Consider the following 12,815-nt stretch of genomic DNA (forward strand, 5'->3'; position numbering starts at 1 on the left):
ATTACCAACATAAATTTGTAATTGGTTTGTTCATTTGTATGTACATAAATGTATGCATAAACACGCGTGTGCAAATATGTTGTTATTTGGCTTAGCAAAAAAAAAGGAATCGCAGAACTTTCGGCGAAACCTGTTTTTGATAAATAAATTGAAAGTTTGCTATGATTACTAATAAAATCGCAAGCTTAATAAAGCGTATGTTATACTCACGTCAGTGAGAGTAAACAAAGCAAATTACCAATTCACTTCCTTATTAAAAAACAAAACCAGCTGGCGAAAAAGGGGAAGATGATAGATTTGCCAATTTTATTCACTTGAAATTTATGCGAAATTAGCATAGAACTAAGAATTAAATTAAGACTGGTATGCGTACAAGTTAAGCGAGAATTCCTTTTTACTGAAGCGCAATAATTAGCTAGGCCTATAATAGGCATTAATTCGCCTTCTAATTAATTGAGTTTATAGAAAATGATTAAATTTGCTGAAATTAGCTGTAAAAGCTTCCTCATTTTAAATTACCAGAGTTATAAATTTAACTAGATTAGATTAAGATTGAAGCGGCTGCCTTCATCCAATGTAGGAGAGAGGCATACTTAGACCCAGTATGCCGCGTTGTGATACCAGCACCTAGAAGTAAACCCAATTGTTTAGGTTTAGAAAGCGCGAGAAGTCTTGAATGCCTGCTTCACAGAGGTCGGCTAAGCAGCCAAAGAGGTGTGATGGTGAAATGAGCGTCTTCTCAGCCACGAAAGGGCATGTCAGTGACAGAAGAAGTCATTGGGCGCAAAACCATTCTGTAGCATCCTATTCCTATGTGGTCCGTAATAATACCGTTCAACCGCCTTAGTAGAGGGCGTTCTAACCGAATGAGGCTGGGCCAGATTTGTCGAGTCGTCGCACATGTGGGCTCTTGCTACCATCAATTATTTGCCTTCTCAACGAAGTGTGTCTTGAGCCATGTCTTGCAGGTAGATAGCGATATGCCCGCCGCATGAGAAGAGTTGATGTCAGACAGTGTATTCGGAAGCTCGGCCGCTGCATAGTTATCTCGGATGTCTCCGTGGTCTGGCACACACGTAATTTGGGTAGTAGAATTTGAAGCTAAACCATTAAGGACTTTCCTACATTCAATCGTAGTCATTGACGAGGTCTCACAACAATTTAGAGACTTAATAGTTGCTTGGATATCGGAGTATGTATATAGTTACTGAAGGCAGTTTAAGGGAGTATTCGATGAGCCAGAGACACGCTTGTCTGAAGGAAGAGTTATCTTCATAAAGTTTACTGCTAAACAATTTTTTTCTGTTCAAATTTGCTTCACAATGTCATTAGAAAATTGAGCTGCTTAACGATTACTAAACACTGTAGTAAAAACTTTAAACATGCTCACCTTCCCCTTGACTAATGACAGTCATTACCTTCACCTACATCAATTGCAATTTCATACATATACATATGTATGCAGTAAATACGAATACTTAAAATTTGCGCCGCTAGCAATTCACTATCTCCTCATTAGTTCTAAGTAGCATCGTGTAAAGTTTAACATTTATTATTGCGAATGTACATAGGTATGCAGATAAGTAAATGAGGTGAAAATTACGTACTAGCCGACTATTACATACATATGTACGCAGAAATCTATGTGTGACTATTAAATTGACAGCTTGCTATCTTTTTGCTAACATACATATGTATGCATTAGGGTGCGTCACCAAAACCGATTTGAAAATAAATCCAAAAATCTCATTATTTTGATTCCTTTCATAAAATTTGTTAACGTTTTTATGAGGTGCTTTTTTAGAAAAATTAATAGGGGTCTTCCCTTAAAATCCTAAAAGCCTCGTAAACCTCGTAAATCTCGTAAATTTACGAGCCTCGTAAAAGAACTGTCAAATTTTTTTTGATGCGCAAACGACCTCGTAAACTTCAGTGTGCCGAGTGTTGATAAAATAATAAAAATAAAAGAACGCAAATAAAATGAATGAATTTCATCCACTGACTGTATTGACTTAGGTTTTCGGCTAATTATCGGCATTTTTATACCCGAGCGCACTTGTGCACAAGGGTATTATAACTTTGTTCACATAACGGTTGTTTGTAACAGGCAAAACGAATCGAGATAGATATAGACAAATGTATACATAAATGATCAGAATGAAAAGAGAAATCGATTAAGCGGTGACTGTCTGTCCGTCCGTCCGTCCGTCCGTCCGTTCGTCTGTCCGTCTGTGCACACGATAACTCGAGTAAAAATTGAGATATCTTGACGAAACTTGGTACGTGTACTTCTTTCGGGCGTAGGACGGATGGTATTGAAAGTGGGCGAAATCGGACAATAACCACGCCTACCTCCCATATAACGGTAATTTTCAGAAATACGAAAACTGCGATATTTTAGTAACTACTGAAGACAATTCACTCAAAATTGATACTTACAATGAGTTTCAGACGGAAAACACGAATATTATAAATTTTTGCAAAATGGGCGTAGCCACGCCCACTTATGGTTACATGTGTATATCTTGGTAACCGCTGCACTAATTTCTTCCAAACTGTGCACAGTTGTTGGCCTTGATACATCACACTAAATGGCCGAAAATTTTAAAAATCGGACAATAACCACGCCTACCTCCCTTATAACGGTAATTTTCAGAAATACGAAAACTGCGGTATTTTAGTAACTACTGAAGATAATTCATTCAAAATTTATATTTGCAATGAGTTTTAGACGAAAAATTAGAATATTTTAAAATTTTGGCAAATGGGCGTAGCCACGCCCACTTATGGTTACATGTGTATATCTTGGCAACCGCTGCACCGATTTCTTCCAAACTTGGCACAGTTATTGGTCCTGGTACAGCATACCAAATGGCAGAAACTTTTTTAAATCGGACAATAACCACGCCCACATCCCATATAACGGTAATTTCGAGAAATACAAAATCTTCTATAAATCAGTAAATATTAAAGCTAATTTATTCAAAATTTTATGGTTGCAACAATTCTTTACCAAGAAATACGTTTATGATAAAATTTTGGAAAATGGGCGTGGCACCGCCCACTTGTGATGACATATATGTATCTCGCTAACCGTTCTAGCAATTTGTACCAAACTCGGTATGGTTATTGTGCTTGCCACATAAAAGCAAACCGTTGTAAATTGTTGAAATCGGTCTAAAATTACGGCCACTTTTCATGTAACGGTAAATTTCAGAAATGCTTGAAATTTCAATATTTCGAAATTTAAGGACGCTAGTTTACTTAAAATGTATACACCCCGGCTTATCATGTAGCGGTAGCTTTCGGAAAGGTGGAAAACATATATTTAATACTTGCGCCGGGTATTTAATGTTCGGCTCCGCCCGAACTTAGACTTTCTTACTTGTTAATTGTATTTTAGCCAAGAGTGCTGGAGTCAATATGGCGGAATATTATGGAAAATATTACGAAACAAAACTTGCTTCACAAAATCTTGGTTGATCTGTCGAACAGTCACTTTACGCACCTTTTTACACCTTTTCGCATAGGGGGCGTTCCCATAAAAGCCTCGTAAACTTACGAGTTTTACACGATGTAAGACTTTACGAGTTCAAGGGAATCCCTTAAATGCTTTTTTTTTATAAATAACTCACTTTTGTCAGGTATTTTCAATCTTAATATTTTTCAGAACTATTTTGGCGGCGGTCATAAAATATTTATAATAAAATTTATAATTCCGATGGAAAAACAGTTCCGTTTTTTTTGGTATGGAGAGTGATGCACTCTAGTATGCATACATACATATATGTATGTAAGATACATATGTACATAAATATCTAGTTTCCAAGCATTGTGCTAAAAGCGTCAAACTTGAAGTAGATCACGTTGCTACCGATATTTAATGTGATTATATACATACTTATAGAAAATGAACGGTAATTGTTAACTACTTAACACAAAAGTACGCCATTGAATGCCTAGCAGTAAAAATACTGTTAAAAGGAAGTGGTAATGAGCGCAAGTAACTTATTTTTATTAAATTGCATGCAAATTGTTTTAAATCAGTGGTTCCTAATCTTTAAGTGATGGGGGAGCATTTGACAAAACTTCTGTCTTTCCACGCACCACTAGCTGTTTGGAGGTAGACAGATGGATAGATACTCCTAGATAGATAAAGCACTGCGACCAGTAGATCTATTTTGCCCTCAGCTGATCACGACACCTTTGTTTATCCTAGAGACTCTATAAATTTCAGAATAGATTCTGGGGGTAGGGAGTGTATGTGCTCTTCTCTTGGCCATAGATGCCCTAGGCTCCCCTCGATTCTACATGAAATGGCCTCACACTCCATAAGAAGGTGTCATGGTGTCTTCTTGACAGAGTCATAAAAGGGACATATGTAGGTCGCCTGAGCAGATTCCTAGATTATACAAGTGACCTGCAAAGGTCTGTCGAAAAGCCTTTAACGAGAATTAGTTTCCTCTTAGAAGGCCCATGAGTACCCAGTATGTTTCAAGATGGAACCTCGTAGTAAACTGTTAGTTTGACGAAAACCCGTAGTGTTACCGCAGTGCAATTCCCCTAGCTTCCTTTATAAAGTTGGAACCTACTGAAAGGAAGGGATCAGCTCCTATCGCGGTGGAGGCAGAAGTCCTCCTAAGCCAGCCACTCTTTGTTCGTTTCGGATAAGAATGTTTGTACTGTTTCTCTTAGTCCGTGTAGAAAAGTGCGTATGTCAAATCTCAATCTCGCTAGCTATACTATTTAAAAAGTTATAGACGAACATATTTTCGTTTCCCCAAAAGGCTCATATTACAATTCAAATGTTTAAAACGTTTTTTGAAGTGACACTTCTTTAGCGGCCGTTGGTTGGTTGGGAGTAAATTGGCAAATTCAATGGAAATTGTACACGGAAATGGTGAAACGGAAATGGTTGGGGCTGAAACAAGTACTTCTTGAGTGTATGCACATGGTATGAATTTAACAAAAACTTGCTAATAAAAGGTTAAAGAGTAACACTTAGAAAAAGACCAATACAAGAATGAAAGTGAAGGGGAGTATGTACATTAGGGTGGTCCAAAAACAGTAAACTCGGAATTGTAATGCCCTCACCCCCTAGCATTGTTCTATATCGAAAAAAAGTATACCCCTATTTTTTATTTTGAAATCAAAAAATATTTAGAGGTCGCTCAAAGCGCTCAAAGTTTTCCATGTACTTTTATATGGGGAAAAAACAACTTTTCGTTGAAATGGTATAGAATTCTTGAAAACCAATATTTTTCGATCGGAAAACTCTGGTTCCCTACAGGAGACTTTCAGTAATAAGACCCAATTGTTTATTTAACCATTTTTTAATACTAACGATTTTTTATTGGTCCACCCATTGAATTTTTCGGGGTGTTTGTGGGTTATTGGCGGACCTATAAATTAAAATGGTTAAATAAAAATTTGAGTATTATTATTGGGAATCTGTTGCAGACAAATTGAGTTCTCTCATATTTATTTTTAAGAATTCTATACCATTTCTACGAAAAGTTGTTTTTTCCCCATACAAAATACATGGAAAATTTTGGGCGCTTTGAGCGACCTCTAAATATTTTTTAATTTTGAAATAAAAAGATTGGGATAAATTGTTTTCGGTATAGAACAATCCTAGGGGGTGAGAGCATAAAAATTCCGACTTTACTTTTCCACGTGTATTTCTGGACCACCCTAATGTACATAGTTAAAGAAAAGGATAAAGGCAAAGGCAAAAATAAAAACAAAAACAAAGATGTGTAAAGATAAAGGCGAAATAAAGGTAATTATATAGATGGATACACAGAGAATCAATCTGTGACCTATTTTGAGATTTTCGAGATTCTCGGGACTTATCGATATAATAATCGATATTTTTATCGCTTTTGTTATTGAAATTTTTATCGATATTGTTATTGATTTTGCTACCGATATCTTTGGAACATATCGAAATAATAATCGATTTTGTTATCGATATTATTTTTGATTTTGTTATAGATTTTGTAATTTATATTTTTATCGATTTTGTAATTTTTTATCGATTTTTTTATCGATTTTGTAATTGATATTTTTAACGATTTTGTTATTGATTCTTTTTATCGATATTATTACTGGTTTTGTTATCGATATTGTTGTAGATTTTATTATCGATACTTTTATCGAACTTGTTATCGATATTTTTATCGATGTTGTTATCGTTTTTTTATCGGCTATTGATCGATTTTGTTATCCATATTTTTATCGATTTTGTTATCGATAATTTTATCGATATTTTTATCGATTTTCTAATCGATTTTGCTAACAATATTATTATCGATTTTGCTATGGGAATTTTTGTCGATTTTGACATCGATATTTTGTTGGATGTTACTATCGATTTTGTTATCGATGGAGTATAAAGATACAAATGAAGAATAGAGAAAACAGAATAACATAAATGCAATTAGAAGGAACAGGCGTAGAGGTAGGGATATAGATAGAAAAAAGGCAAAAAATATAAACTTAAGAAAAAGCAGATATATGTATGTATGTACGTAAGTTTCGCTTCCCCAGTGTTGCCCAGGCGCACTTACTTTTTTTTATCAAATACAGGTTTTTCGACTTAAGCGTTTATTGCTTTTGAGAAACATTTGGATTAACCGCCCGATTCGCTCGCCAATGACAAAGCTCTTCGGTTAAGAATCACTGTTCTAAATGATCATTGCAAATAGTTAATTAAAGTCTTTAACAATTTTAACAAATAAGTAAATACAAAATACATATATGCAAGTGTAATACAGTGCTTTCCATAGTGCATGCAAACTTACTAAAGCTTAGTACAACGACTACATTTATTCACGCATGATGTGCAAATTTGTAAGTTGTATATACATACATATGCATATGTATTTGTAAGGTTCTAAAAAATCGTTAAACAGTTGTGTCATTGATGCTTGAAATGTATACACTCTTGCATATGTACATATTTTACGTATGCATGCAGTAAATATGTATATAGTAAAAACTGTGGTTTAGCATTGTTTGCTTACAAGTTGGCGCCATAGCAACAAAAAAAAAACAAAAACAAATGAATAAATAAAAAATCTTCATAAGCTTTGCGACTAACCGGTTGACTGACTGGTAGCAGTAACCTCGCACTTGACTTTAGCGCAATTAGCTCAGTGGCAACGAAACTTAAGGAAGAAGAAAACTTAACAAATTGTAGCAACTTGAAGTATGTAGAAGAATAAAGAAGAGAATATTTATAAGTATAATAAAACGCAGTCTTTTACAACTTACGCTTCGCTTCAATTGCCAGTGCTATTATAAAGCACAGGCTGGAAAATTTATGACAATTATGTATGTATGTATGCATGTATGAGTTGAGCCACCGCTGCCAAGTGCCGGCCAACTATTCATTTCATGCCTTTTATGAGCACAATTGTAATTTGCTGTGACCGCAGCTTATGAACTTGCTGAAGCTTGCATTGCTCAAGTAGCAGGAAGTCGCGTCACAATCAAGGGTTAAAGGCGAAGTTTAACTGTCAAAAGCGTGCGCGTAGTCTACTTTCACCCAGTCAGTGGAGTTTGTGCTGAGGCGTTTATTTTTTTTTAAGTTTGCATTTTTGAGAGGAAAATTTGCACCTTATAGTCACTGGAGTGTGAAATTGTAAGTTTTTAATTTTTTTTTAAATACCAAGTAGAAATGTGTATATGTAGTTATTTTTAGACTAAAGATGCTTAGTATTTTTGGTTTTATTAAACACTGCATATAAAAGAAATCCTAAGCATTCACGAAATTCCGTAGAAGTTTCGAAAATCTCGAAATAGTTCTGAATATCCCTTACAGTCCTGAAAAATCTCGAAAGAGCGCGAAAAAGAAAACGCGGGAATCCCAATAAATGTTGAATGAATTGAAAAAAGTAAAAGAGAATTTCAAAAGTAAAAGAAAAGCGCAAAGTAAAATAATAGAGTCCCGAAAAATTCAGAAGAAACCCAAAAAAAAATATAACAAAATTTTCCGATAATTTATTTTATAAATAAGACACAACAAAACTTGTATTTTTTGTATTTCATAAATGAACGAAGGAAGCCGAAGTCTTTGCAATAAAAAAGCGGCGAAAGGAACGATATTAATCCGCCAAAACAAGTAGATCAACCTCTACATAGCTAGTCAGGCGGCCAGCTAGGCTCTGCTTTCATATAAAACAAATTCGATTACTGTTGCGGACTGTAAGGAGGCTATAATAAGGCTGGCAGCAGCTAAAACTATCCACCTATATTGGGTCCCTGGACAAAAGGCTGTGGAAGGTACTGAGAGAGCTGGCTAGCTAGCCAAGGAGGGTGTTCTGTTAGACGCCTTACCAGCGAAGGATAAACCACTTCCGTTTCGGAAAATTAAAAGACTATGACATTTATGTGCGATGATTTCCGTTTTCAGCTCTGGAATGATATTGGGCTTATTGGCGAAGACACTACTTTTCACATAGCTCTAGAGAAAGATGTCCAATTCTCTCACATCGTAAGATCTCGGCGGTCATTTGACCTCGATGTTTCGCGAGATAATGCGTCCTGGGAACTTCGTTCGCAATAGGGCCATGGTTTAATGCGCTGTGTGGCGAGTGGCACCGTGCTGTTGAAACCACATATTGTGAAAGTGACATGTAACATCATTACTGGCATCATATTCGAAGAAGTACGGTCCGATGACTCCGACAGCCCCAAAAACCTCACCAAACTGTCGCTAGTTGTGGATTCATAGTTTTCTCTTAAATGACGTGTGGATTTCAGTGCCCCAAATGCGGCGAGTTATTAAACTGAGTATCGCTCCAAGCTAAGTTTGCCAAGCCTATAGGACCAATTGCCTGAAAAAAACATTAACATATCACAAATAATTGCTGTCCAATATCTGCATCACCCTTGAATCACCACATAATATCCCAGTACGCATCTTCTGGAATAACGACCTCAACTAAAAGCGTAAACAGACGGCAGCGTTGATCCGTATCAACTCGGGAATTAACTGCATTTGATCCGGATTAAGTCCGAATTAATCCGGATCAACGCTGCTGTCTGTTTAAGATTTTAATCTACTTTACGTTTAAAAACAGAATTTTTTTAGGTGACTGGATATTTGCGAAATTTACCTGTATTTAGACAAAATTTATCGATTATTTTTGCAAAGCCCAGTTTCCACCTTGAAATCGCAGATTTAAATTTTGTTAACAAAATATAAAAACTACAGAAAATTGTTGGGAAGTGCGAATCTGATAACATAAAAAAAAACTTATTTTTCAAAGTATTACACGAATTCATACATATACAAGTTTTATTTCATAATCTTGTTTGTCTTATCATTTCAGATCCTCCACCATGTCGGCAATGAATGCTGCGCCGAGTAAATGGCATTTCGCAGCACATATGGGTGAATTACTACGCTACACAGGCGATGACAACAGTGGTCCCATGGGCTGTGCTAACCTCTGGCCTAATTGTCCGATTAGTTCGAAGAAATTAATGAAGTTATCGCATAAAGTGAAACTGTAAGATTGCCTGCGTGTGCATGTGGAGAAAGCAAAAAAAAAAACCAAAGCATGCACAAAAAATTTAAGTAAAACAAAAAAATGAGAAATACAAAAGGCTCAAATAAAATACTAAGCAATGACTTAAGGAGTACTTAAGTTATTAAGTAGAAAGTCTAATGTGATGTGAGAAATGCTGCGGGGCAATAATTATAGCTATCATATAAGTATGTATATACTAAGGGCCGGTTACTCAATGCCTGGTTAACATTAATCCCCAAGTTAAACATCGTTATCGACGTGGCTAACTCAAAGTTATAGGATTAAGAGGTATGAAACGATATCAGGTATGCTTATTTAGGTCGTTATACCTACACAGTTTTTGTGTGTTAAGTTAGTAGAACTAATTTTAGTGGACTTGATTAATTAACTTAACTTTGATTTAATGTAAAAAAAAAAACTACTTAGTAATGCTTAGAGTATTTTCGTCCAGCTTGCATATTTCCGAATATCGTTTTTGACTTAAACTTTGAAATCTTTATGTTAAGGCTTATATATGTACATATAAGCTTAAAATTTACAAAGGATTTACACAAGTTACACTTTAATTTTTGCTAAATAAGTTAGTGTGGTTTTGTCATATCCCACTTGTAAGTCAGTTAGAGTATCTAATTTTAAGCAATTTTTTTCTGTAATTACATAAGTACATTTAGTTATTTACCAAACTAGTATGAAAAAGACCACATACATCTTTTATAAATAATTTTCTACAGTTATTAAGTAAACAAGATTTTTTACATAAGTTGTTTAAAAATCGCCGTGTCTTTATCTATTTTTCACTATTTTTTCCAATTGAATTTAAGTAATTTGCCTTTTTTGCAGAAAATCTATAAAAAAATTTGATTAACAAGTACTTTATGTTTAACTTTAAAAAGAACATTTATGCATTTTGTATTATTTTCGATTTTTTATTAGGTTATGTATTTAAAACAATAAGTAATTTAATTAGTTTGTCCTATTAGTTTACCACAATTTTATTGACGATTGTTGTAAAAATTCATAAAGAGCAAAGAAAAAATTTAAAAATAAATAAAATGAAATATGCCTCAGTGTTTTCTACTCATTCTATGGTATGTGACTACTTCGTAAACTTTTTTTCCAAAATCTCCTGTGAAATATTTGCGGGGGATTTTCATTTTCTTAGAAATTCAATTTATAATCATATAATTAGAGACAATATACCACGCTTTCTCTTCAACAATGCACAGTGGTACAGCCCCATACATTTTTTGAAAAAAAAATAGAAGCAACCGGCAGAGAAACTAAATTTTTCGCATGTAACATTAATGGACATAAATAAAAACAAAAAAATTGGCGTGAGCGATTTAATTGAAAACATACCCCCGTAAAAACTTAACATCAAAAATGTCTTAAAATGCCCTAAAAAGCACACCAATGAATATATGACTCCGAAATTTTGTCCATATATTTTTAATAACGTTATGTGTAAGCCCTCAAAAACTGTCATTTTTGTCTGCTTATATTTATTAAAATATTTGGTAGATTGCCCTGATTTGTTCCTATTTTCTCTAGTAGGTGTTATGTTTTCTCATGAACCTACTACAAAAACAAACGTTATAAAAAACACATTGCTTAAGTGAACAAAAATCTCCATAGGTTTTAGTTGAATAAAATTCTTTGATTTTCTTGCTTTAGTTTAGTATACAACTGCCAGTTTCATACAAAGTTATAAAGAATTCGAGTATAAAAATAGAATATTAAAAAAATTTTATTTTTTCCGCCGGTATACCACTGTGCGATGTATTAATTCAATACAATTTTGTCCATTTCGGTACTATGGGCATTCATCCAAACGCGTCATAACGAGGCCTTTACGCGGACCTACGGTGGGCAAAAATATTCAAAGACCGTATATTAAACTTCCATAAAAGCTGAAATCAAATTCGTTTTTAATTTGAAAAAAATCGGCATTATTTGTAAATACTTTAAAAACAATATTAATTAAGAGTTTCGGATGTATGTGGAATAATAACACAAAAATACTTTGAAGGCATAGCGAAGCGCGAGTATTTGCTGGTATATACACTGAGAAAAAAATCAACTAAAAATTGGTTAATATTACCAAATTCAAACTTAAAAAATTCAATGGTTGACATTTTCAACAATGATTTGGTAATATTAACCACACTTTTGTTTACATTAAAAAAATGTTAATTGCTGAATTTTTCGTTTGCTTATGTTCTGCACTTCAAAGGCGCTTTTTCATAATTCGGAGATATAAAACCAAAAATTTGTATTATCATTTTAACATATTGCCTCTGACGGGATTTGCACCCGCACCTTTTGAAAGTTAGCAAATAACAGCAAGCACTTCCTTCGTCGTTTGATACTGTTCTGCAATTCACAGATGCTTTTTTGTAATTAAGAAAAACAAAAGTAAGGTTTCGTATCGCCTCTGACGGCATTCAAACTCCAATTTTCTGGAAGCCAACACACAAATGTAATTTCAAATGTACAATTTGCATCACATTTCTTACAATCGGTGTGTTTGCCATGAAAAAAATCAAACAATAACCTGGTTGAAAAAACCATTGTATGTACTTTTGGCTCAGTGTAGGTATGGCGGCCCTGGCACCTTGAGATTAGTTTAACGGTATCGAGATGCATGCGCGTACATATGTCGCTCGTATTTGCATCGCTCTCCTGTCAAAAGTTGAGCTATGAGAGTCTATATTTTTTCAATTCGTAAGTGGGCCATATGCCATTCATTCTAGTTATAAAAAATTATTAATTTTGTGTTTCATGCTTTCAATCCTGTTTTAATGGCGCATAATGCATAGCAAAAAAAAATCGAGTAACTGATTACTGTATTTCTGCTCCGAAAAATTCCACTATTAAAATTGTATTAATTAATTTCAATAAAAAACTGCAATACTAAACAATTTATTACCCACCTTCAATTTATACCACTTATTTTTATTACATTTTAATTTTTTCTAAGCACTTCAAACATTAAACTGGTAAATTGTTTTAGAATTGTCGTATCTAGTTTACGTAATTTACTGTACATAAAAAAATAGTCATTGTTTTATATACGTGCGTCCAACTCTGAATGGAAATTTTTCCAATTATTCATGCAGTTTGGTGCGTGAATTCTGGTAACATCATTAAATGCCATTTTATACGTATATTTTTAAATTTTGGCTTTTGTAGAACGTGATTGTCAATTATTTACACTGTATAAATTATCTTTCATGCTCAATTGCATTTGTTTTAAATGTGGCTATAAAAATT

At 34.2% G+C, this 12,815-nt stretch overlaps 1 protein-coding gene across 1 annotated transcript in view; it reads left to right on the plus strand.

Annotated features, from left to right (window-relative positions):
• The window catches only part of LOC118738865, a 39,605-nt gene extending 30,040 nt beyond the window's left edge, over positions 1-9,565 (plus strand). The window contains exon 3 of the mRNA XM_036469878.1: positions 9,342-9,565. Within this exon, the coding sequence (XP_036325771.1) occupies positions 9,342-9,525 (184 nt within the window). The 3' untranslated portion in view covers positions 9,526-9,565. The remainder of the gene's footprint in view (positions 1-9,341) is intronic.
• The last annotated feature ends 3,250 nt before the right edge of the window (positions 9,566-12,815 follow it).

The sequence above is a fragment of the Rhagoletis pomonella genome, unplaced genomic scaffold (assembly GCF_013731165.1).
Source record: "Rhagoletis pomonella isolate Grant_MI unplaced genomic scaffold, Rhpom_1.0 Rhpom_scaffold_00005, whole genome shotgun sequence".
Classification (NCBI taxonomy): Eukaryota; Metazoa; Arthropoda; class Insecta; order Diptera; family Tephritidae; genus Rhagoletis; species Rhagoletis pomonella.